The sequence below is a fragment of the Littorina saxatilis genome, linkage group LG7 (assembly GCF_037325665.1).
Source record: "Littorina saxatilis isolate snail1 linkage group LG7, US_GU_Lsax_2.0, whole genome shotgun sequence".
Classification (NCBI taxonomy): Eukaryota; Metazoa; Mollusca; class Gastropoda; order Littorinimorpha; family Littorinidae; genus Littorina; species Littorina saxatilis.
This window is the reverse complement of record NC_090251.1, coordinates 19,193,748-19,220,963: the sequence shown is the minus strand read 5'-3', so window position 1 is coordinate 19,220,963 and position 27,216 is coordinate 19,193,748. Positions and strand designations below refer to the sequence as shown.

Here is a 27,216-nt window from a genome sequence, read left to right as displayed (position 1 = left end):
GAGAGAGAGAGAGAGAGAGAGATAATTGAATTGAATTGAATTGAATTGAACTTTATTTAACAAGGATTAAGATTTAAGGCTACGCCTTTTCTTACAATCTGTCCTTGGGACGCACAGACACACAATGATAAAATTGAAAAATTAAAAAGTTAAAAAGTTTACCAACAAAAGGAGGTCAGAAAACTTCAGCACGTGATGATAAAGATGACGACGACGATGATGATGATGATGATGATGATGATGATGATGAGGCATGAAGAGCATACATATGTGGTTATTCATAAAATAAAATGCATACTATGCAAGTAATTATAAGTACAAGCTGGTAGCAATCGAACATGTAGCAATAGTACAACAAAAATATGTTCAGAATATACAATGCACAGCATATCTTTGGCGTAATAAGTGTGGTAAATCAAAACGCGTTACACTACTCAGACATTAAGTGTTTTTTGACACATTTTTAAAAACTTTTTAGTGACTTTAAGTGCTTAAAGGATGATGGAAGTGAATTCCAAACTGATGTACCCGAAAAAGCAAGACTGGTCTTATAAAGGTCAATTCGTGGAATCGGTGGGATCAAGTTGACCGACCCATATCTGTCGGTAGCTTTATTAAATAATGATGTAATGTAAATCGGCACTTTACCGTAATACAATGTATGCATGAAAATGGCTTTGTTTAACTTGAGATGCTTTTCCAGTGGAAGAAAGTTAAGCATTTTTAATTTCATATCTGTTGGGGCATTATCCTTTACGATGAGTTTAGCCGAGCGACGATAGAGAGAGTAAAGAGAGAGAGAGGGGGGGAGCGAGAGAGAGAGAGAGAGAGAGAGAGAGAGAGAGAGAGAGAGAGAGAGAGAGAGAGAGAGAGAGAGAGAGAGAGAGAGAGAGAGAGAGAGGTAATACATCTGGACACCTTTTTGTCATATGTGGTTTATTAGAATGATTTCTGTTTTCGGATTGCTCAACACAAGATTTAGAGAGATGAAGTCTGAAGTCTGAAGCACGTGTCAACACCACCCCGGGGTCCAGACCCCGCCCCACCTCTTGGGGTCACCCCTGGGGTCCACTTGGGCGTTCTGTGGGGTCACACCGGACTTGATCCAGTCCTGCAGTCTCCCCAGCATCATCTGCAGCGTCTGGTGGTCAGACTCCGCCAGGTCGTGACGCTCCTCGGGGTCATCTGTGACGTCATGAACATTGTACTTAAATTACCTTCCTTCTCATGTACATCATCTCAGATCTGCCCAGAATGTCACACGTAATAAGACCATCCTTCCAATCGGACACACACTCAATGTCACACGTAATAAGACCATCCTTCCAATCGGACACACACTCAATGTCACACGTAATAAGACCATCCTTCCAATCGGACACACACTCAATGTCACACGTAATAAGACCATCCTTCCAATCGGACACACACTCAATGTCACACGTAATAAGACCATCCTTCCAATCGGACACACACTCAATGTCACACGTAATAAGACCATCCTTCCAATCGGACACACACTCAATGTCACACGTAATAAGACCATCCTTCCAATCGGACACACACTCAATGTCACACGTAATAAGACCATCCTTCCAATCGGACACACACTCAATGTCACACGTAATAAGACCATCCTTCCAATCGGACACACACTCAATGTCACACGTAATAAGACCATCCTTCCAATCGGACACACACTCAATGTCACACGTAATAAGACCATCCTTCCAATCGGACACACACTCAATGTCACACGTAATAAGACCATCCTTCCAATCGGACACACACTCAATGTCACACGTAATAAGACCATCCTTCCAATCGGACACACACTCAATGTCACACGTAATAAGACCATCCTTCCAATCGGACACACACTCAATGTCACACGTAATAAGACCATCCTTCCAATCGGACACACACTCAATGTCACACGTAATAAGACCATCCTTCCAATCGGACACACACTCAATGTCACACGTAATAAGACCATCCTTCCAATCGGACACACACTCAATGTCACACGTAATAAGACCATCCTTCCAATCGGACACACACTCAATGTCACACGTAATAAGACCATCCTTCCAATCGGACACACACTCAATGTCACACGTAATAAGACCATCCTTCCAATCGGACACACACTCAATGTCACACGTAATAAGACCATCCTTCCAATCGGACACACACTCAATGTCAACAGCCTTGCTGCTAACAGTGTAAAATGAGATTTATTGGAGAATTCATTTTGCACACTGGCATAAGTGTTACTTGAAAAAGTAATTTGGAATACAATCCCACTCGGCGCAGAAAGCAGTCAAATGCTTGAGCTCAAGAGTAATTAAACTCAGGAGTAAGTAAGAACCCCCAGATCGCTTCTTGTGACTTGGTCGGAACTTCCTGCAAAATTCACCGCTGCTCGCCACTTCAAGCGTCGAAATTAGTGTCAGTAATATTTTTTCTTTCAGACATGTTAATTATTGCCTGAACAATTGCCTTAACCCTGGGAAAAATTCAATAGTGGAGGAACGGCGTGAAGAATCGATATACATGAAGAAGATACCAATTAACAAAAATCCCTCTGGTATTGATACCAGCCCTTGTTCCCCCACGGCGCCCAATTCCGCCCGCTCGAGCTCCCAAATGCAGATTCCCGGAACACCCGCTATATATAAAGATACCTATGACATATGTCTTTTTCTATTTCTACTGGCTTCCTGAGATGTCTGAGCATTTATAATTTCAGAAAACTTGCAGTAGTTACTTTGCTACATTTTTTTTCAAGTTTGAAATTAAAGTAGTTACTTTTGATGCCTTGTAATGCCATGAATAGGTTAGAAACAGAAATGCTATTCTACCCTCATCTTTTGACACAGATGTTTCTTCTTTTGTGATTATCATCCTTGTATTTAACCGTCACCAGAATACAAAGCATTTCGTGTCGAACAATTCACACGATCAAGTACGGCTCCAGTTTCACCGCTTACTTAAAAAAAGCACACACACACACACACACAAACCCACCATAAACACAGTAACAAGAATGATTAGTTATTGGAACATCTCTTGATTTTGGAACGTTCGCAGTATATCTCGCTTGTGGTTTACTCACTTCTAATGTTGTAGAGCTGAGGTTTCCACTCCACCCGTCCCTGAGTGTCCGTACTGGTCAGGTTGGCACTGGACACTGACTGTGGCACGGGGTACCAGTCGTTGAACTGACCAGGGTTTCCCGTCAGCAGCTTGTAGTCCTTGTACCTACAATACAACACAAAGCAATACGATACAATACATTACAATATAGTGCAATGTAATGTAATGCAATACAATACAATACAATACAATACAATACAATACAATACAACACAACACAACACAACACAACACAACACTAAACAATACAAAGCAATACGATAGAATACAATACATTACAATATAGTGCAATGTAATGCAATACAATACAATACAATACAACACAACACAAAACAACACAAAACAATACAAAGCAATACGATAGAATACAATACATTACAATACAGTGCAATGCAATGCAAACCAATATGTTAAAATACAATGCAATGTAATGTAATGTAATGCAATGCAATGCAATGCAATGCAATGCAATGCAATACAATACAATACAATACAATAATGTACAATACAATAGGCTTACACTACAATACAATACAAAATTCAATGCATTCTCAACGCAACGCTTCGGTGCCCTTGTGGATGTTTACTCGAAACACTTCGCCGGTTGCCAGCAGATCCAGAACAAAAAATAAAATAAACAAAGAAACAAACAAACAAACAACATCTGGTTCTGGTGGAAGCAATATCATCAGAATCAGGTGCTGCTTTTTTGTGTTCTGGGGAAGTGTTTCAAGTAAAACATCGATAACATGACGCAAGCAGAACAGGGTTCACAGTGTTTTACCTGATGGCTGTACTGTTCGGGATGGTGTCAATGTTGTAGACAAACTCGTCACGTTGACTGGGTCCGTTGTTACTCAGCATGTCCCACTGGTTCACCCCGTCTATACTGCTGCCTGCAAGAGTTAACAGTACCATGGCTACACAACATGTTCCACTGGTTCACACCGCATATACTGCTGTCTGCTCTGCAAGTGTTAACACTACACAATATTTCCCACTGGTCACACGGCACACACACACACACACTAACACACACACACACACACACACACACACCGTGGCACACACACACACACACACACACACTCTATATCTCTCTCTCTCCGTCTCTCTCTTTGACATAGTTAAAGAATATACTGGGGCAATCATAGACAGGCCTTTGCAACGTCGTCTACGGGACAGGCGCAGGTAGGCTACAACACACATCACAGGATTGTGACTAATGACAACGCAAAACAACCGCTGTATATTTTCAAGATGGACGATCTAGTTCGTGTGTCCAACCCACCGACTGCAAACAACGACGTAGGAGTAACATTCTGGTTCATCAAGAAGGGTTCCAGGAACATGATTCCAGAGGAACTGGGCTTCAAGCAGCAGCTTGCTTCGTGGAGACCAGTGGAAAGATGAAAGATACCGCAGCATCATCTACGGTAGGTCAGTGAAGCAAGACAGAAGACACTAATTGACTTGATCCCGTTAATAAAATATAACGTTTTGCGATCGAACCTGAAATTGTGTTTATTGTGAAAGACTATGGGCATTGAACGGACACATCTAAGCCTCATTCAGAGCGCGACACGTCTGACATGCTGGAATGTCAGTTTGAATGGCCACTCTCATTCGTGTTATTTTGTGTACATGCACTTTCGGGTCGGTTTCGATTTTGAGTGTTCGAAGACCCTTCCCCAAAGCCAGCACCACTTGCAATTGGCATATTGCCTAAGCTATTAAACAATTCTGACCTCTCTCTCTCTCTCTCTCTCTCTCTCTCTCTCTCTCTCATGACCGACTGGCAGACTGAAGCCGGCGAACAATGTAATAGGGCACAACATACCCGGCTGTAGCCCCGCCATGTGAAGGATTGTGGGATACCAGTCCACAGCGTGCATCATCCTAAGGGCAAAAGAAAATGGCGTCAATGTGTGTATCACTGGATCTTGACCTATATTTTTACTGGGTTATACCAGCTGTCAGCCCTTGACGTATGTTTAAAAAAAAGAATCAAGTTTTGTTGTTTTTCATTTATATTTTTAATAATTTTCTCTCGCCAGCTTGAGATTGAAGAAGCAACGCGGCCTTGCTGAGCTAGCTAAGTCTTTTTTGGGTTCATTTTTTTAAATTAATTTTTATTTATCTACTTCAAAAACCCCTTTTGGTCCAAGTTCTGGAGATTGCTTTGTATTGGCAATGATGATACACGTTCCCCAAAGAAATCCTTCACGTTACTTTTTTAATCTTTTTTTTATCCGTGACGCACGAAAATTAACAATAGGGAGGCCGGTTTAGAAACTGCGTCCCTATCAGCTACGTCACCTACCAGGACACCTATCTCACATGCGGGTCGCGCTGCGTGTGGTGATTAGGTACGTGTTCACGTAGCAAACCCTTCCATACGTCAGCGCAACGTATGTCAGATTTTATCAAGTCCAACCATCCGAGAAGGGTGTAAGGATGCTCAATATTTTCTGGAATCTTTCCTTCACGCTTCAGTCCATATTTCATAATTCTGGTTTGTATACATCGTAGTCGCCGATGTGTCAAGAGCATGACCCCACGAACGACAAGGCGCTGAGACTTACGTCGCGTATCCTTCTGTGGGCCTATTCAGTGTGCTCGCCTCGATTCACTTCGAAAAGCAGACACAGAAAGCAAAATACCGCTCGTTCAAATGTATTTTGTAGTTAAATCTGTTCAGTGGAATGAATTCAATCCCTACGGTAGAAAATATAATGGAAAAGCTCCCCTAGAATGGATTTTAGTGCAAATGTGTCGGTGTCTCGATAATACGTGAATACTGTGACCTTCTTTTTGACAACTTTTGAGCGTTAGATACCACGTTACGTGCATACTACACCCCTATCACTGCGGGTATTCCCACTGTCGATCGCTCTGCGTGCTTCTGATACGGGCGTGATCACGTATAAAACAGTTTTTATACGTGAAGGCAACGTATCTCATATTACTTTAAAATCTAAATATGAACCATTCAAATAAAGTATGAGACCTCCTCTTACAGCATTTTCCTATATCCTGGCGCATAAACCACATTTTTTAGTTGTGTGGTTGCTTGACTAAAATTAAATAAATCGGGTGACCCGTTCCAACGGCTCTGCGATATCACAGCAAACCATGAAGCACGCAAGGACGACCCAAGCTAAATTTAGAAATGTCATCTCGACCAAAATACTCCCAGGAAGCGTATGTTTAAAAAGACTGAAAATTCAGCATAACAGTAACCTTTTCCCATGAACAGATCAAGTCTGCTTGGTAACCCAATGCACACGTGTATCATGTGTGTGTGGTGGGGGGGGTGGGTGGGTGTTGTTTAGTTTTGGTTAGTAAAACTGCCTAGCAAGAATGTTTTGTTTCATGAAGACTTTGTAAACGACCATAAAGTAATGTTCCGTCCAATTCATTTGAATTGAAGGCTAGGTTTGGGTACACACATAAAGGCATGCGCGTACGCACGCACACACGCACACCCACAAACACACACACAGACAGACAGACAGACACACACACACACACACACACACACACACACACACACACACACGCACACACATGGTGTCGCCATTTACACAGACAGACAGACAGACAAGCAGACAGACATACAAACACACACACATATACACACATACACACATTCGCACATGCACATGACAGTCAGAAACACAACGACGCCCACTTACACACTAACACACACCCTTATAAACAGGGGGTGAAACCGTGGTGGCCAGTGACCCAGAACGAACACAAAACAACGCTCGAAGTTCGATTGCCCTACTTTTCTTTTCTGTTTCCTTAAAAAAAAAAAAATCATTGACTTTACCTGCTGGTTGACACTCGGTATGATCTGGGTCAGTGGAACATAACTTCCACGTGCAGCACATAGCGACACCGACACAATGACAGCAGCAGTTTCAACACTGGGTATTGTTGCAGACTTTAGCGCGCTGTCCACGATTTTTTAAAGCACGAGTTTTGGAGTTTTGCCCTACTTTGATAGGTGACGTGGTATCTAACGAGCAGTTTTTACAACTTTCCTCTGCGTGACTTATCTCGATAGGGATAGGTGAGGTCGGGGTACGTAACGCAATATCTAAACCTCCCTAATAAGTCGCAATACGTCTCTCAAGTGACCTTTTGAGTACCCACCTTTGCGATGAAGAGTGAGAACCGACCAACTGACGTTTAAAATGAGACACTGATTTAGTAAGTATCGGTCGAATAAGACCGTTGTGGATGATTCTGGTTCCTGCTTTCGTGCAGTCAAAATGTTCTGTCCAGAATAAGCCTTGTTCGTTTGGAGTCGCTTTTAGTGCGACATATGCTTAGCTGTGTTATTCTTCCATGATTAAGATAAAAGTGTCTTTCCTTTTACAGTCACACACCTTTACAATCAGTTGTGGTTAGAAGTACCGTGTTCAAAAGATCTTTTTTGTACTGGTTTGGTGACCTTAAATTGGAATTGGCAAGAAATTTTAAAAAAAAGGCATCGAAACATCCAATCAAGTAGCTCGATCTTACTCGCCCCACCGCTTTCCTAACACTTCAGTATTCATTCCTTGTTAGCTCGATCTTACTCGCCACACCGCTTTCCTTACACTTCAGTATTCATTCCTTGTATAGCTCGATCTTACTCGCCACACCGCTTTCCTAACACTTCAGTATTCATTCCTTGTTAACTAGAATCTTACTCGTTGTTGGTGTAGCCAGTGCGAGACAAAAGGTTCTTGCTCCAGACAAAGGCAACGCCCCGAGTACCTCCCTCCCAGAACGTGCCCTTCCCCCCTCGTAGCGGCCAGTTGTTGGCGCCGTACTGCACTGGTCCGCCATTCTGAACAGAAGAAATTAATCAGTATAAAAAGAAAAACTGCACCTTTTGCTGTTTGTCGTTTCATATTATTTAGATCGGTCCCACGCCCTTGTAAGTGGCGTAAGTCCAGCTCCGAGGAGAGTAACTGCTTATAGCAAAACGCTTTCATTCTTCGCATGTCGTCGGAAAAAATGAGTTGCTGGGATACTTTCCGGCGCAAACAGTTCTGGATCCCGTCCATATTACTAAGTGGTTTTTTTCGCCAGAAGGCGTTAGTGAGTATTAAGGGCATCATTCGGGTAGAGAGTCGATATAATTTACCTGGGAGGTGGAAAAGACTCCCGATCGAATGTGTCTCTGGCTCAGTGAATGCTAGCTAAAATGAGGACCCGCCTACTACTGTCTTTGACGATAGTCAATAACTGGGTCAGTTAATTGTAGGATGGCAAAAATCGCTATCACAGCTTTAAGCCCCTTGTGATGGCTTCAATAATGACCAAAAGCAACGATTTGTATGACAAGGAATGTAAGTTGTGGCGAGGACTGACGTCAGTGGTGAAGACGAGCAGCGTGTTGTCCAGCAGTCCCCGGCTGTCCAAGGCCTGAGTGATGTTACCGAACGACTCGTCCATCATTGAAACCATACCTGGTGGAAGCGGAACAAATCTTACCATGATTACCAATATAACGTGTTGACATATATAGCACTGGTGTTAACCCGTGATTTGTAAAAATTGTAAAACATTTTAAAAATGTTTCACAAATCACGTAAATGCGCCCGATATTTTCTTGTCATCTCCAAAGTCAAGGGATCTATTAGATTTTTTTCCATTTTTACATTTAGTCAAGTTTTGACTAAATGTTTTAACGTAGAGGGGGGAATCGAGACGAGGGTCGTGGTGTATGTGCGTGCGTGTGTGTGTGTGTCTGTCTGTGTGTGTGTGTAGAGCGATTCAGACTAAACTACTGGACCGATCTTTATGAAATTTGACATGAGAGTTCCTGGGTATGAAATCCCCGAACGTTTTTTTCATTTTTTTGATAAATGTCTTTGATGATGTCATATCCGGCTTTTCGTGAAAGTTGAGGCGGCACTGTCACGCCCTCATTTTTCAACCAAATTGGTTGAACTTTTGGTCAAGTAATCTTCGACGAAGCCCGGACTTCGGTATTGCATTTCAGCTTGGTGGCTTAAAAATTAATTAATGACTTTGGTCATTAAAAATCTGAAAATTGTAAAAAAAAATAAAAAATTATAAAACGATCCAAATTTACGTTCATCTTATTCTCCATCATCTTCTGATTCCAAAAACATATAAATATGTTATATTTGGATTAAAAACAAGCTCTGAAAATTAAAAATATAAAAATTATTATCAAAATTAAATTGTCGAAATCAATTTAAAAACACTTTCATCTTATTCCTTGTCGGTTCCTGATTCCAAAAACATATAGATATGATATGTTTGGATTAAAAACACGCTCAGAAAGTTAAAACAAAGAGAGGTACAGAAAAGCGTGCTATCCTTCTTAGCGCAACTACTACCCCGCTCTTCTTGTCAATTTCACTGCCTTTGCCATGAGCGGTGGACTGACGATGCTACGGAGTATACGGTCTTGCTGAAAAATGGCATTGCGTTCAGTTTCATTCTGTGAGTTCGACAGCTACTTGACTAAATGTTGTATTTTCGCCTTACGCGACTTGTTTTTACATTTAGTCAAGTTTTGACTAAATGTTTTAACGTAGAGGGGGGAATCGAGACGAGGGTCGTGGTGTATGTGCGTGTGTGTGTGTGTGTGTGTGTGTGTGTGTGTGTGTGTGTGTGTGTGTGTGTGTGTGTGTGTGTGTGTGTGTGTGTCTGTCTGTGTGTGTGTGTAGAGCGATTCAGACTAAACTACTGGACCGATCTTTATGAAATTTGACATGAGAGTTCCTGGGTATGATATCCCCATACGTTTTTTTCATTTTTTGGATAAATGTCTTTGATGACGTCATATCCGGCTTTTCGTGAAAGTTGAGGCGGCACTGTCACGCCCTCATTTTTCAACCAAATTGGTTGAAATTTTGGTCAAGTAATGTTCGACGAAGCCCGGACTTCGGTATTGCATTTCAGCTTGGTGGCTTAAAAATTAATTAATGACTTTGGTCATTAAAAATCTGAAAATTGTAAAAAAAATATTTTTTTTTAAAAACGATCCAAATTTACATTCATCTTATTCTCCATCATTTGCTGATTCCAAAAACATATAAATATGTTATATTTGGATTAAAAACACGCTCTGAAAATTAAATATATAAAAATTAATATGAAAATTAAATTTTCGAAATCAATTTAAAAACACTTTCATCTTATTCCTTGTCGGTTCCTGATTCCAAAAACATATAGATATGATATGTTTGGATTAAAAACACGCTCAGAAAGTTAAAACGAAGAGAGGTACAGAAAAGCGTGCTATCCTTCTGAGCGCAACTGCTACCCCGCTCTTCTTGTCAATTTCACTGTCTTTGCCGTGAGCGGGTGACTGACGATGCTACGAGTATGCGGTCTTGCTGCGTTGCATTGCGTTCAGTTTCATTCTGTGAGTTCGACAGCTACTTGACTAAATGTTGTATTTTCGCCTTACGCGACTTGTTCTTTACTTTATTGTCCCATCGCTGGGAAATTCGGGTCGCTTCCTCCCAGTGGAAAGTTAGCAGCAACAGAGTCGCGGTACCCAAAAATCATTACTTTATTGTCCCATCGCTGGGAAATTCGGGTCGCTTCCTCCCAGTGGAAAGCTAGCAGCAACAGAGTCGCGCTACCCCAAAGTCAAGGGATCTATTAAAAAAAATTTTTTTTTCATTACTTAACTGTCCCATCGCTGGGAAATTCGGGTCGCTTTCTCCCAGTGGAAAGCTAGCAGCAACAGAGTCGCGCTACCCCAAAGTCAAGGGATCTATTAGATTTGTTTCATTTTTTTCCCATTACTTTATTGTCCCATCGCTGGGAAATTCGGGTTTGTTTTCTTTGTTATGCTAAAAATCGTAATATTTTATCTATCGGGGCCAAACCACCCCCCACCACCCAGCATAGAGGCTCTAAACAACAAATATTAATAATCATAAAAGGCATGTACTACTTTGTGGAATGCGATATTTTTACATTTTTACATTTGTACAAATCGCGGTTTTAGGTTCGACGTAATTTGTAAAATGTTTTTACATTTTTACAAATGACGGGTTAACAAATGTCAGTAAGTCCCTTCATCATCATCATCATCATCATCATCATCATCATCATCATCATCATCAGCAGCAGCAGCAGCATCAGCAGCGGCAACAACAGCAGATGCATACCCGCACAGTTCAGTTGCACACAAGCCGTATCGCTTTGACGGGCGTGGAAACACTGCCAAGCTTTAACACACTTTTCTCTCAGTCTGATTAGATCAGCTGTTCAGAGGTACTGTCTGTAAAGCACAAGAGATAAGAGACCTCACCACAGTAGATCCTCCGCGATGAGTTCTGTATGTCGCTGTACATGTTCTCGTACTTTGCCGGTACCTGCCAAAAACAGAAACAGAAAACAAAGCTCACTGCATTCTCCTGCTTCGCCCGACATTACAATCCCTTTGCAAGATTTTACAGGGACCCCCCACCCAACACCCCCACCCTTTCCCCCGCCCCTCAGTGTGACCTTGAGCGAGTTTTCGCGAGGAACAGGGTTGAGCTACGGTAGGGTCACTGCGCATGTCTGGTTTTTTTCTTCGCGGAAACGCTGTTGGGTTGTGTCCAGTCGCGTCCCTTGCAACAAGATGGCGACAAGCGCGTTACGGATTTACTGTTGTGGAGAGTTGATGGACGACGATGATGAACAAGCAGTACTGTTTTATTGTTGATGTGAGTGTAATGCCAAAACATCGAACTATCGATTCGAACGTCAATGAAGAAGTGAGCGTGAAAATCGAGCGCAAAACAGCCGGGTAAAAGTTCAGGGCGCTAAAGTACATTTGAGCCGAAATCGCACCCAAACTCCTGTTGACCTCATTTCTTCCCAAAATAAACATCACTGCTAAAATAAAATGCATTAAAACCAAGACAGTATCCAACCCAGTATCCTTAATTTTTGAAAGGCTAAGTGATTTACAACAAATATCTTCTCACAATCCGTAACTTTGTCAAAAAATATTTGCAGAAGTTTCTCACCTCGCCTTGGCAGCCATCTTGGAACTGGAGAGACCCTACGCAGGAAGCAAGGTTGAAAGTTGGTTAACCGGTGACGTCACTCCAGTCGTACCGGACCGAGTTTTTGCGACCTCCGGTTCGACTCGAGTCACCTTAGTTGACGCTAAAACTCGCTCACAGACTTATCTCATTGAGAGGTGCAAAAAGACAGCTTTTACTACATACGGACACGTGTCTCACGAGCTATTTGAAGGCGTAATGCGGCAAATTCTCAGCGGGAGTCGAGCACAACTCTTCTAAAACTAATGGCTCACCTGTAGCGGACCGTGACACAGGTGGTAGGGCAGGTAGAGGAAGAGCGGGGTGCTGGTGTCCAGCTTCTCCACCAGCTGCACTGTTCGCTCTGTCAACAGGTACTGCAACGACACACCACAGTATTAAGTATACTGCAACGACACACCACAGTATTAAGTATACTGCAACGACACACCACAGTATTAAGTACACTGCAACGACAAACCACAGTTTTAAATATACTGCAACGACAAACCACAGTTTTAAGTATACTGCAACGACACACCACAGTATTAAGTACACTGCAACGACAAACCACAGTATTAAGTATACTGCAACGATACATCACAGTTTTAAGTACACTGCAACGGCAAATTTAAACCACAGTATTAAGTATACTGCAACGACACACACCATAATTATTAAGTATATTGCAACGACAGATTAAGAACTAGAAAGTCTATAACGTCTCCGGCTCCACCCGGCTCTCACTGTGATAAAACCAAATATGTACCCGTGCCTATTTCCGCACAAAATTGTAAAGGTGGCAAGAACACATCTCCCGGTCAGATTCAACCAAACACCGTAACATATAGCGGGGATATAGCTCAGTTGGTAGCGCGCTGGATTTGTATTCAGTTGGCCGCTGTCAGCGTGAGTTCGATCCCAGGTTCGGCGGAAATTTATATCACAGAGTCAACGTTGTGTGCAGACTCTCTTCGGTGTCCGAAACCCCACCCCCCCCCCCCCCCCGTGTACACTACATTGGGTGTGCACGTTAAAGATCCTACGATTGACAAAAGGGTCTTTCGTGGCAAAATTGCTTAGGCACAGTTAATAATTGTCTACCTATACCCGAGTGACTTGGAATAATAGGCCGCGAAAGGTATATATGCGCCGAAATAGCTGCAATCTACTGGCCGTATACAATTTCATCTCCCACGGCATCACTGAGAGAGAGAGAGAGAGAGAGAGAGAGAGAGAGAGAGAGAGAGAGAGAGAGAGAGAGAGAGAGAGAGAGAGAGAGAGAGAGAGAGAGAGAGAGAGATAACAGTTTTTAAAGGGCTTAGAGATAAGCTCTAAATTTCTCAATCCTTTTGAGTGGACTTCGCCTCCAAAGGTGATTGTGGTGTTTCGGCACTCGGTTACATTCGGCGTCGTCGACAGGGATCGGACTCGACATGATATGTTCAGGAATGGCATTATGGCCACTGAATCATTTTCGTGCTGTTCCCATTCCACGAATCTGGGAGGGACCTAAGCTTGGCGGGTCCATGGTTCCGAACTTTGAGGACAAAGTTCATTCAAACGGGGGCGGGTGTGACAGGGAGACTACCGTCGCCCTTCACAGCAGACTCTGCAGAGTTGTTCGCCTTAGAAGTTGTGAGCTATTTATAGCTCGCAAGTCAACACCTGTGGATTGTACAGTTCTGTTTGTGATATCGTAAATATGCTGCATCAAATTTGGTGGGCATATTCAGGTGGACCCCGGGCACAAACTGGTGGATGAAAATTTTCAACACGTGCTCTAAGCCGGCGAACCGCTACTCTGTCTCGCGATCCACCCGGCGAAGCCGGGTATTCCTCTAGTATCTATATATATGTTTTTGAATCCAACTTCAGTTTACTGATGTAACTTTGTTGTAATAAAATAAGTTTCCTATACTGTTACATTGAAGTATTCATTGCTTGGGTCGCGGAACACAGACGTGTCGTCACGAAAGTCGTATCCACCATCTGCAAAAATAAACATCCAACACATAATGGTCATGCAAACATGTAATACACACAAATAAACATCCCGTTCATCATAGTCATTCAAAAATACAAAACACAAAAATAAACATGCCATTCATTATAGTCATGAATGCAAACATGCAATACACACACATCAAACAACATTTAACACATGCATGGTTAAATAAACGCATGTATTTTGCATTTAAAATTTCAAAAAGACTGAATACCAGCACCCCCCCCCACACACACACACATACACACACACACACACAAACACACTCTTTGCCTGAATCTTGGTTGATTGATGCTTTGCCAGTTAGTTTATCAGTAGGTCCCTTTGTTAGCATACTGTAAAAGTATGTAATACAACACATTTTGAGTAGATATTGTCTACAGTAGATCAACGACAATCTGAAACGACCACTTTTGCTTTGAAACTTGCACACTCATGTGGTTGCCATGATTTACATTTTAAAATGATATGACATAACTTCTTCGTACCAGCTTTGAAACCGGACTATATGACAGCTAGTTGAAAGTAGACACGAGTCGGAAGCAGAAACCTCTAATCGCGAAGCATCACCAAAGAAAGAAAAGCATGGCAGTCAAACTTATAGGAACAAGAAAAGCGAATGCTCTTAAGTATACCTTCATCATACATAATATGGCTTGGAAATTATCTGGCGCTCTAGTTTCATAAACATTCAAGCAAATAATTATTTTTAATTTGTGGATCTGAACTTACTGTTAACAGAATTTTTTCGGGGATTCCATCGTTCACAACGATCAGTTCTTACTATGCTAGTGTGGATCTGACACCATTGTGACCTTTAAATGTGAAGAGGTTGAGGGTCAACCTTACTTGGTTTATGTCTGAAGGTCATCATTCCGTGGACATGTTGCCGAAGTAAGAGTTCTTAATTGCTGAAGTAAAAGACACGGTGAATACTGCTTAACTGCTGAAGTAAGATATATACAGTATGTACTACTTACTTGCCGCGTGTGTGTAGTAGTCTTCATACGCATTGTAGTAGCCGTAGAAGCTGTCAAAACCACGGTAGGTCGGGGTGTACTCCCAGTTACACATCCCCAGGTGCCACCTAAAACAGTGTCATTCACCTTGTCACCCATTTCGTTTTCATCCAAAATGACTTTACATCTGCTGCTGTTGGGTTATGGCTACTCTGGTTTTATCAATATGCATCTTGAAAAGACATATAGGTAAAATACAGAGACAGAAACGTAATAGGTTGGTGGGACTGCTCTCAACCTTGGAGGGAAAACAGAATAACCGACAGCAAAGTGAAGTGACGTACTTGCCCACAATGTGTGTCTGGTAGCCAGCCTGTTTGAGCAGTGCAGGCAGCATGGTGAAGTGACGTACTTGCCCACAATGTGTGTCTGGTAGCCAGCCTGTTTGAGCAGTGCATGCAGCATGGTGAAGTGACGTACTTGCCCACAATGTGTGTCTGGTAGCCAGCCTGTTTGAGCAGTGCATGCAGCATGGTGAAGTGACTTACTTGCCCACAATGTGTGTCTGGTAGCCAGCCTGTTTGAGCAGTGCATGCAGCATGGTGAAGTGACGTACTTGCCCACAATGTGTGTCTGGTAGCCAGCCTGTTTGAGCAGTGCAGGCAGCATGGTGAAGTGACTTACTTGCCCACAATGTGTGTCTGGTAGCCAGCCTGTTTGAGCAGTGCAGGCAGCATGGTGAAGTGACTTACTTGCCCACAATGTGTGTCTGGTAGCCAGCCTGTTTGAGCAGTGCAGGCAGCATGGTGAAGTGACGTACTTGCCCACAATGTGTGTCTGGTAGCCAGCCTGTTTGAGCAGTGCAGGCAGCATGGTGAAGTGACTTACTTGCCCACAATGTGTGTCTGGTAGCCAGCCTGTTTGAGCAGTGCAGGCAGCATGGTGAAGTGACTTACTTGCCCACAATGTGTGTCTGGTAGCCAGCCTGTTTGAGCAGTGCAGGCAGCATGGTGAAGTGACGTACTTGCCCACAATGTGTGTCTGGTAGCCAGCCTGTTTGAGCAGTGCATGCAGCATGGTGAAGTGACTTACTTGCCCACAATGTGTGTCTGGTAGCCAGCCTGTTTGAGCAGCGCGGGCAGCATGGTGAAGTTGGCCGGCACGTAGCGAGGCTGACCGGGCATGATGACGAGGTGCTGAAAGCGAGGAGGTGCCAGCGCTGCAGTGAGTACATAGACTCCGTCATAGACATGTCCAGAGTTTTGAGTTGGATAAGAGCATCTTCCATATGGACACATACCAACAATCCACAACCTGGATGCATCCTGCCCAGAGTTGACATTTTTGCGGGATTACATTTTAAGATTGACACTACTATCAGCTATGAAATTGATTTAGAAAAAAAATCACGCATTGCAAAAAAAGCAGCCAGGCTGTTGATTTGTTTTTAATGTGCGTCTAAGCAAACAGTTTCCTCACACAAAAGCCTGGGCGGATGTATGGTGATTGACAAGATGGTTTACATAAGAATGCATCTTTTGTTAAACTTTACAAGCCGTACACTGTTGACAGTAGAGAGTAGCGTGTTACTGTTGTGATCATGACGTGTTAGCTGTTGCCTCACCTGCAGACCCGTGTGGTATGGATAGTAGCCCGTCATGAAGCAGTTCCTAGAGCTGAACAAACAACACAGGTGTAGACTTTCCTCTCAAGGATATTGTTGCATTCTGGGTAAGGTAAAATGAGGTGAGGTGAGGTGAGGTGAGGTGAGGTATTGTAAGGTAAGGTAAGGTAAGGTAAGGTAAGGTAAGGTTAGGTTAGGTGAGGTGAGGTGAGGTGAGGTAAGTTAAGGTAAGTTAAGGTAAAGTAAGGTAAGACCAGGCAAGGCCAGGCAAGGCAAGGAAAGGAAAGGCAGGGTAAGGTTAGGCAAGGCAAGGCAAGGCAAGGCAAGGCAAGGCAAAATGAGGTGAGGTGAGGTGAGGTATTGTAAGGTAAGGTAAGGTAAGGTAAGGTAAGGTAAGGTAAGGTAAGGTGAGGTATTGTAAGGTAAGGTGTTAGGAAACGCTACCGTTGCTGAGCTTTGGTTCAGTTTTGTGTGTTGCATGTAGTTGACTTATTTTTACTTTGTGGGAAAGTACCGATATTATATTTTGTAAACACAATATTTATGCTTGGACGAGAATGCAGGTGAACTTTCTAGTCCTGTCAAAACAAGTTGTTTACCATGCTGATTTAGTGTGAGTTCGTGGCGTTCGATCGGATTAAGGGCGTCGGCACCTTTTGATGTACGTCACAGAGAATGTCGCTAGTTTAGTCCATGCACGGCTCGTATAATGTAGTTGTTTCATGTTCGGTCTGGAATATTCTCGAGATTGAGTATTTACTATATATGCCAGCGCGATTTGAATGTTAAAAAAAGCTTCTATTTGAGTTCTGCTAATTGTGCAGTTGTATGTATTGAATGCTGAATAAATCCTCGAACTCAATTTGACGAGTTGTTTTCTGCTGCTGCGAAGACGGGCGACGTAGAATAAAAGAACACAACTATACGGCATTTGAGAACTTGTGGCAATCTCAAGTGTCGTGTAACAATTGGGGGCCAAGCCAAGGATCTACGTTTAACGCCAAGGGTTTTCCAGCAACAAAGACAGTCAAGACAGTCACAGGAGGTAGCCATCAATCGGGTGTATCCTGAGGGATCAGTATTGAGACTACGGAACCGTGGATTCGGTGTGACTGGTGAAGAGTTTGGTAATCGCCGCAGCTCGGTACGGTGAGCGACGCCGGAGTGTATCGGGATTACAGAGGTTAGCTGCCGTTTGGACGAGACGGACTTCGTCGCGGAGCTAGTGCATTAATACTACGAAATACGACTGAGGTACGTCGTGTACGTATCGTGAGCAGAGTGCGCCGTCACGCTAGACGAGGAGGGTGGCAGCCTGCGTCTACGAAGGTGAACAGCGACGAGAGAAGCATCGGAGGTGCAGTAGAGACTGTGTTCTTTTAGAAGACTACATTCGTCTACGTTCGGGGCTGTGAAAGAATACAGACGAACGCACCGGAAAAGACCAGAATGGCTGAGTTCTGGGCAAAAGGAATTGAACTGGGACTAAAAGGCAAGCAGTTGACGGAGTTCGTCGAGTCCCAGACACGACTGCTGGCGCAGCGTGAAGAAAGACAAGCGCAGCGTGAGCGAGAAGAAAAAGAAAGACAAGCGCAGCGTGAGCGAGAAGAAAAAGAAAGACAAGCGCATCGTGAAGAAAGACAAGCGCAGCGTGAGCGTGAAGAACGACAAGCGCAGCGTGAGCGTGAAGAAAGAGAAAGAGAAGCACAGCGTGAAGAAAGGAAAATTGAGCTGAAACGCTTAGAGCTCCAAATAAAAATTGAGACGAAGCGCTTAGAGCTTCAGACAGAAATGGTGCGTGTTCAAAATGAGCACGAGGCACCACGCCAAAGAGATAACCAGCAGCAAATGCTACACAGGGCATCGAAACTTCCAGCATTCAGTGACGGGAAGGACCAGATCGATACTCCATACTTCACCGGAGAAGTTGAGGCCGTCTGCCTGAAGAAGCCCTTGTACGATCTATTAATTGGGAACATTGGGGGTGCGAGACGTCCTGATGACCCTGATGTCGAATGGAGAATGGGCGCAGCTCAGCCTGCTGTTGAGGAGGAAGACCCACTGCCATTCGCGAATGAAGATATCAGCGAACTGTTACGAGATGACAGAGCAACTGTGCATCGCCGCGACCAGCCGCAGGTTGTAAGCGCTGTGACGACCAGAGCCCAGGCGAAGAAGGACAAAACAACTACGCCACTCAGGGTCACCAACAGTTCTGCAACTGCTGTCGTGGACAGGGATCAGCTGATTCAGCTACAGGAAGCTGATTCGACCTTAACAAAGTACAGGAGTCGTCCTGTCAAGGAGATGACTAAGGGCGAAGGCACTGTGCAATTTGAAGTGAAGGCCAAGATTCTGTACAGGGTGTTCCAGCACCCGAGAGTCAACGGTGGGAAGCCATTACGTCAAGTTCTGGTGCCTCAACCACTTAGGCGCCAGGTGATGGAGGTGGCCCACAACTCTATTATGGGAGGTCACCTGGGTGTCAAGAAGACATCGGACAGAATCCAGGCTGCGTTTTACTGGCCAGGACTGCATGCAGATGTGACTCGATTCTGCCGATCGTGCGATATTTGCCAGAAAACCATACCTCGAGGAAGGGTCCCGAAAGTGCCGTTGCAGAAGATGCCTTTGATCGACCGACCTTTCAAGAGGGTGGCCATTGACCTCATCGGCGAGATAAAACCGCCAAGTGAAGCGGGTCATCGTTGGGTACTGACCCTGGTAGACTATGCAACCAGGTACCCAGAAGCCGTGCCTCTGAAGAAAATTGACACCGAGACTGTTGCCGAGGCACTTGTGGACATTTTCAGCAGAATTGGGGTTCCTGAAGAGATCCTCACAGACCTGGGGACACAGTTTGTCTCTGAATGCATGGAAGAGGTCAACAGGCTGCTGAGCATTCGTCACTTGACTACGACACCCTATCACCCGATGTGCAATGGGCTGGTAGAAAAATTCAATGCGACGTTGAAGTCCACGCTGAAGAAACTATGCAGTGAGCAGCCAAGGCAGTGGCATCGCTACATCAATGCCTTGCTGTTTGCATACAGGGAGGTGCCACAAGAGTCCACTGGATTCTCCCCGTTCGAGCTGATGTACGGGCGGACCGTGAGAGGTCCGATGCAAATACTAAAGGAATTGTGGACGAAAGATGTGGACACACCTGAAGTGAAGAACAGTTACCAGTACGTGTTCCGAGTTGCGAGAGAAACTGGAGGAGACTCTCGAGATTGCGAGAGAAAACTTGAGAAAGTCTCAGGATAGCGGAAAGCACTACTACGACCGCAAAGCCGTAAACAGGAAGTTTACACCAGGTAACAAAGTGCTGATACTGCTTCCCACTGATCACAACAAACTACTGATGCAGTGGAAAGGCCCATACGAGGTTGAGGCCGTGGTAGGGATCAACGACTACAAGGTGAATGTCGGCAAGAAGTCCAAGATCTACCACGCTAACCTCCTGAAACTGTATGTGGAGAGACCTCCGGAAGCAGTACAGGTCGCAGCAAGTGTGGAAGAACCAGCCGAACTAGACGAGTTCGACGGCGAGGAACTACTGGAGTTGGGAGACCTCCACAAGAAAGAGGGAGTGGATGACGTCAAGTTAGGACCTGACCTGACAGAAGATCAGCAGAAGGAGCTGCATGATTTTATGGGCGACTTCACCCATAGGTTCTCTGATGTTCCAGGCTCTACGTCCTTGGTCGAACATGAAGTCCACCTCACATCTGACGTTCCTGTTCGCTCAAAACCATACCCTATCCCGTTTCAGGCTCGGGAATCCTTGAAGAAGGACATCGACAACATGTTGAAGATGGGGGTCATCCGTGAGTCATCATCCCCTTACTCATCTCCCGTTGTTGTTGTCAAGAAGAAAGACGGTACAAACAGGGTATGCATTGACTTCAGGAAAGTGAATAAGATCACCGTGTTTGACCCTGAACCAATGCCGACGGCGGCTGATCTGTTCCGACGGTTGACTGGCAGTAAGATCTTCTCAAAGATCGATCTCAGCAAGGGATATTGGCAGATTCCTGTGCGCGAAGAGGACATACCAAAGACCGCCTTTGCAACTCCAGACGGAACGTATGAGTGCCTGCGGATGCCTTTTGGCATGGTGAACAGTGGTGCTACCCTGAAGAGGGGAATGCGAAAAATGCTCAAAGGAATGAAGAATGTTGTGTACTACTGGGATGATCTGCTAGTCCACACGGAGACCTTTGCGGAGCATCTGGAGACTTTGAGGGAATTGTTTTCCCGCCTGACAAAAGCTAATCTGACCGTGAGACCCAGCAAGTGCATTTTGGGGACCGACAACGTTGACTTCATAGGTCATTCACTGAAGGAAGGTCAAAAGGGGCTTTTGTTGGAAAACGTCACCAAGATCCTCAATGCGCCACGTCCTGAAACCAAGAAGCAGGTGCGATCCTTCCTTGGATTGGCTGGGTACTACAGAGAGTTCATTCCAAACTTCGCCGCCATAACGGCGCCTTTGTCGGACATGACCCGAAAAGGATGCCCCAACCGAATACTCTGGGGACCAGCTCAGGAGAAGGCATACCAGACCGTGCGCGACCTGATGTCACGAGACCCGGTGCTACGCCTTCCTGATACTGCCAAAGAGTTCATCTTGCGTACAGACGCATCGGACGAAGGGATCGGCGCCATGCTGATGCAAGAGCATGGAGGTAAACCGTTTCCGGTCAGCTATGCCAGCAAGAAGCTGTCAGGAGCCGAGAAGAACTACTCGACCATGGAGAAAGAGTGTTTAGCCATCGTGTGGGGAATCAAGAAATTTGAACTCTACCTCCAAGGGGTGAAATTCGTGCTTCAGACTGATCACAAACCCCTCACCTATCTGAACTCTGCAAAGTTGTGAATAATCGTATCATGAGGTGGGTGATGTACTTGCAGAACTTTGATATGCGAGTGGAATCGATCAAAGGTTCAGACAATGTTGGAGCAGATTTTCTCAGCCGAGTATGTGAGTAAAACTGTGTTCATTCTCCAACAGACTAATGTACATACCTGGATTTCAATCTGTTATGTATACATAACATGTGTACAGGTAGCGTTTCAATGATTGAAAGAAATTAGGTAAATTTCTTCTGGTGTTGGGGGTAATGTTAGGAAACGCTACCGTTGCTGAGCTTTGGTTCAGTTTTGTGTGTTGCATGTAGTTGACTTATTTTTACTTTGTGGGAAAGTACCGATATTATATTTTGTAAACACAATATTTATGCTTGGACGAGAATGCAGGTGAACTTTCTAGTCCTGTCAAAACAAGTTGTTTACCATGCTGATTTAGTGTGAGTTCGTGGCGTTCGATCGGATTAAGGGCGTCGGCACCTTTTGATGTACGTCACAGAGAATGTCGCTAGTTTAGTCCATGCACGGCTCGTATAATGTAGTTGTTTCATGTTCGGTCTGGAATATTCTCGAGATTGAGTATTTACTATATATGCCAGCGCGATTTGAATGTTAAAAAAAGCTTCTATTTGAGTTCTGCTAATTGTGCAGTTGTATGTATTGAATGCTGAATAAATCCTCGAACTCAATTTGACGAGTTGTTTTCTGCTGCTGCGAAGACGGGCGACGTAGAATAAAAGAACACAACTATACGGCATTTGAGAACTTGTGGCAATCTCAAGTGTCGTGTAACATAAGGTAAGTTAAGGTAAGGTAAGGTGAGGTATTGTAAGGTAAGTTAAGGTAAGGTAAGGTAAGGTAAGGTGAGGTAAGGTAAGGTAAGGTAAGGTAAGGTAAGGCAAGGTAAGGCAAAGAAAGGCGAGTTTAGGTAAGGTAAATCAATTGCGAACAGTCCTGTGAATCTTTAAATTTGGAGCTGCTAACTCTCTGCGGAACGCGAGGGGCGATACAGTACGACGCTATTCCTTTTTGTGCTCGCGTGTATTAGTTATGCTTTTTTTAATATCTGAAGTACAATTCCAGAAATGCCTACATGATAAACAAACCAAAACGCAGAATAAAACAAACAATGAAAACAATACAACAACCGTTGATTAATGCTGTTATTAAAGCTGCTAAGATAGGGGGATGTAAAATGCCCCATGCACAAAATGGGCAGTAGATGACGAAGAACCCTGTCACGTATTTTCCACTTTAAGATTTGGTTTTACACACTTGTACTTTAAACTCAGCGCCTGGAATGTGACTCACGGCGAGCAGAAGTACTGGACGTAAGAGGAGTTGAGGATGACTCCCTGGGCGGCGTAACGGTTGAGGTTGGGAGTCAGCATGCTGGGGTTGTGCCAGCCTACGTCGTTCCAACCTGGCAAATCAGTGCAGTGAGTGAAGAACACATTTCAAAATGTGCATTAGCAAATGTCGTAGGTCCTTTGTCAGTTTTCAGTCTTTCATTATGCCATGAGGCATCTGCTCACAGCTCAAGACACACTGTCAGTGCAGGATAGCTAGACATCGACAATTACAGTTTTGCTACTACTACTACTACTGCTACTGCTTGACTACTACTACTACTACTATTAATATCACGACCACCACGGATGATGATGATGATAATGATGATGATGATGATGATGATGATGATGATGATGATGATGGTGATAAAAACGAAAAAGGAGAAGAAACGTCTATTCCTTTCCTTCAACGTACTTGGAACGAACACACGAAAAAACTGGGACGAATTCCTTTAATGGGAAGCAGCAAAACAGTTCCTGCATGTTAAAGGCACACACCTTCCCGTGTAAAGAGTTCGGCACATCGCCTCAGATCTGTCCAGGCTTACGTGGGATGAAACAAGTAGTCCCGGTGTTGATTTTTGGTAAATGTCCAAGTGGAGGGATGGTCTTGTCCCATGAAAAAGCCTGGCCAGATCTGAGACGGCGAGAAAGAGTGTGCCATCAACATCGCTGACCTTTCCACAACTACAAAATGTGAGTCACTAACGTTAGCAGTTACACTTCACAGTGTCAGCACCACAGGAGCTTGTATCAAATCGCCGGTCGATCATTATTTACTCCTTATTACAGTCTCCTTACTACTACTATTTATTGTAGTATATAGTAGTAGTATATAGTAGTAGTAGACTGTAAATAATGATCGACCGGCGATTTGATACAAGCTCCTGTGGTCAGCACTTACCGAGGTCATCAGCAACGACAAAGATGATGTTTGGCGGCTTGGTGACGTCAGCAGCCGTCACTGTCACCACCATCAACAACGTCATCACCACCCGCCCCACACATGATGCCGTCATCCACATGGCCACTCACACGTTATTCAGCAAACTCACTCTGCAGGGCGACAAGCTTCTCGTGACGGCGCTAGCGGTTTACCCGGTTTCTTCAGGTCAACGTCAATTTGAATCAGTTAAACTTCAAACTGACTTCGGCTCGAAATAACTTGGAATGAGATTTTCCTTGGATCCTCTCTTATGGACTTACTTTACTTTCTACTTTCGGGGATTGCATCGTTCCCAACGATAAGTTGTGACTATGCCAGTGTGGAATGCGACCTTTTATTACAATTGCAGTCAGATTGATTCCGGTGTAACGCCCCGTCCTTACCCCCACCTGGAAGTGTCCCCCCGGGGGACAGTTAAGGTAACTGAAGCGTCCCCCGGGGAGCATTTTGTATCACCAGTCGGTTCACAGGGGGACAGTTTCGACCCCCCCCCCCCCCCGCTCCTACGTGTGTGTGTGTGTGGGGGGGGGGGGGCGGGGTAGAGGAGGATAGGAGGAGGGGCATAGGTACGGCGGATAGGATAGGGGGATATGATAGGATGATTATGGGGGAGGGTAGGAGGAGAGGGATAGGGCAAAGGTAGAGGGATGGGGGTAGGAGGGGCAAAGAATAGGGGGAGAATAGAGGATACAGATAGAGATAGAGGTTACAGATAGAGATAGATGATACTAATAGAGATGGAGGATACAGATAGAGATGGAGGATACAGATAGAGATAGATGATACTAATAGAGATGGAGGATACAGATAGAGATGGAGGATACAGATAGAGATAGATGATACTAATAGAGATGGAGGATACAGATAGAGATGGAGGATGCAGATAGAGATAGATGATACTAATAGAGATGGAGGATACTAATAGAGATGGAGGATACAGATAGAGATAGATGATACTAATAGAGATGGAGGATACAGATAGAGATGGAGGATGCAGATAGAGATAGATGATACTAATAGAGATGGAGGATACAGATAGAGATGGAGGATACAGATAGAGATAGATGATACTAATAGAGATGGAGGATACAGATAGAGATAGATGATACTAATAGAGATGGAGGATACAGATAGAGATGGAGGATACTAATAGAGATGGAGGATACAGATAGAGATAGAGGATACTAATAGAGATGGAGGATACAGATAGAGATGGAGGATACAGATAGAGATAGAGGATACTAATAGAGATGGAGGATACATATAGAGATGGAGGATACAGATAGAGATAGATGATACTAATAGAGATGGAGGATACAGATAGAGATGGAGGATACAGATAGAGATGGAGGATACAGATAGAGATGGAGGATACAGATAGAGATGGAGGATACAGATAGAGATAGAGGATACTAATAGAGATGGAGGATACAGATAGAGATGGAGGATACAGATAGAGATAGATGATACTAATAGAGATGGAGGATACAGATAGAGATGGAGGATACAGATAGAGATGGAGGATACAGATAGAGATGGAGGATACAGATAGAGATGGAGGATACAGATAGAGATAGAGGATACTAATAGAGATGGAGGATACAGATAGAGATAGATGATACTAATAGAGATGGAGGATACAGATAGAGATGGAGGATACTAATAGAGATGGAGGATACAGATAGAGATAGATGATACTAATAGAGATGGAGGATACAGATAGAGATGGAGGATACTAATAGAGATGGAGGATACAGATAGAGATAGAGGATACTAATAGAGATGGAGGATACAGATAGAGATGGAGGATACAGATAGAGATAGAGGATACTAATAGAGATGGAGGATACAGATAGAGATGGAGGATACAGATAGAGATAGATGATACTAATAGAGATGGAGGATACAGATAGAGATGGAGGATACAGATAGAGATGGAGGATACAGATAGAGATAGATGATACTAATAGAGATGGAGGATACAGATAGAGATAGATGATACTAATAGAGATGGAGGATACAGATAGAGATGGAGGATACAGATAGAGATGGAGGATACAGATAGAGATAGATGATACTAATAGAGATGGAGGATACAGATAGAGATAGATGATACTAATAGAGATGGAGGATACAGATAGAGATAGATGATACTAATAGAGATGGAGGATACAGATAGAGATGGAGGATACAGATAGAGATAGAGGGTAGAGATACAGTGTGCTACAAATGCAGCACGCGTGGGGGACAAAAAAGTATTGACACCAAATGGTCTGCCGGGTACAGTTTGGGTTACCGAAGCATCCCCCAGGGGACACTTCCAGGTTTGGGTCAGAACGGGGTGTTACACCGGGACACGCTCGCCTTGTTGTCGTGTTTTGCCTAAACACCATCAGTTGATGACATAGTTCGTAGCCCAGATTTTACTGATAGCGCTGAGCAAAAAGAAAGAAGGAGAAAGCATTTCTATGACAAGGCCAAGATTGTTTTGTGCAGGAACTGAGAATAGGGCTTTGATAAGCATCAGAATAAGGAAACAAAGAAACAAGTTGCGGTTGAGGTATCATGTCCGTACACATAGGGTACACAGGTTGGCCCGAACTGTTTGAACATAATATCTATATTGCAAGGACACCGCAAGTCCGAGATTTCAGGTCTGTTGTCGTGCGTTTGGCTGGAAGTCATGTTGTCAGTTGGAAAAAAAGTTAAAGAGTCAACAGATAAGAGAAAGGAAAGTCGTGTTAACCTAACCAGGATGATTTTTTTTCCTGCGAGTATAGTGCATTAAGTGCGATAGTAATTTGCAGAGACTGCAAGAAGTATGCGGGCGTAACTGTTACATTACTGCGAATTATTGCTGCATGTATTACTTTCAACAAAAACACTTGTATGGGTAAATCGAGGTACGTATTTCAACTTGGTTGTATTTACTTGAGTGCCAAGTGTTACACAATTTGCCTAATTCGATCAATATCAGGACTTACAATTCAGTGAAGTTGGAGCAAATTTTGTAAAATCGTAAAATCGAAGTGCACGGACTTGCTTACTGACACACACACACACACACACACCCATCCCTCCACACACACACACACACACACACACACACACACACACACACACCCACTCACACACCCACATACACACACACACACATACACACACACACTCACACACCCACATACACACACACACACACACACGCACACAACCACACACAGCGGCACATAGGCACACATACAGACAGACACACAGACACAGACAGAC

General features: G+C 43.9%; 1 protein-coding gene across 2 annotated transcripts; it reads right to left on the bottom strand.

Moving 5' to 3' along the window:
- LOC138970856 (arylsulfatase B-like) lies at positions 1-24,237 on the bottom strand. Of its 2 annotated transcripts, XM_070343410.1 has the most exons (14): positions 23,908-24,237; positions 22,963-23,074; positions 16,780-16,831; positions 16,248-16,351; positions 15,177-15,283; positions 14,116-14,180; positions 12,464-12,565; positions 11,465-11,528; positions 8,533-8,630; positions 7,866-8,005; positions 5,000-5,058; positions 3,944-4,055; positions 3,119-3,264; positions 1-1,185 (listed from the first exon to the last, which is right to left on the bottom strand). In XM_070343410.1, the coding sequence occupies exons 1-14, from the start codon at positions 24,026-24,028 to the stop codon at positions 1,013-1,015; spliced, it is 1,455 nt and encodes a 484-aa protein (XP_070199511.1). In that variant the 5' UTR covers positions 24,029-24,237; the 3' UTR covers positions 1-1,012. The 2 variants fall into 2 exon arrangements, with proteins under 2 accessions (XP_070199511.1, XP_070199513.1); XM_070343412.1 differs by lacking the exons at positions 16,248-16,351; positions 16,780-16,831; positions 22,963-23,074; positions 23,908-24,237 and adding an exon at positions 15,500-16,219.
- Positions 24,238-27,216: the final 2,979 nt, after the last annotated feature.

What these genes read in the sequence shown, in the direction of transcription:
- LOC138970856 (XM_070343410.1), bottom strand. Translation starts at nt 24,028, where the DNA reads ATGTGGATGACGGCATCATGTGTGGGGCGGGTGGTGATGACGTTGTTG. An exon ending in CAAGCAATGAATACTTCAAT is followed by an intron (nt 12,566 to 14,115) that starts GTAACAGTATAG and finishes GTGTCGTTGCAG; the next exon opens with TACCTGTTGACAGAGCGAAC. An exon ending in CCGAACAGTACAGCCATCAG is followed by an intron (nt 3,265 to 3,943) that starts GTAAAACACTGT and finishes GTTGTATTGTAG; the next exon opens with GTACAAGGACTACAAGCTGC.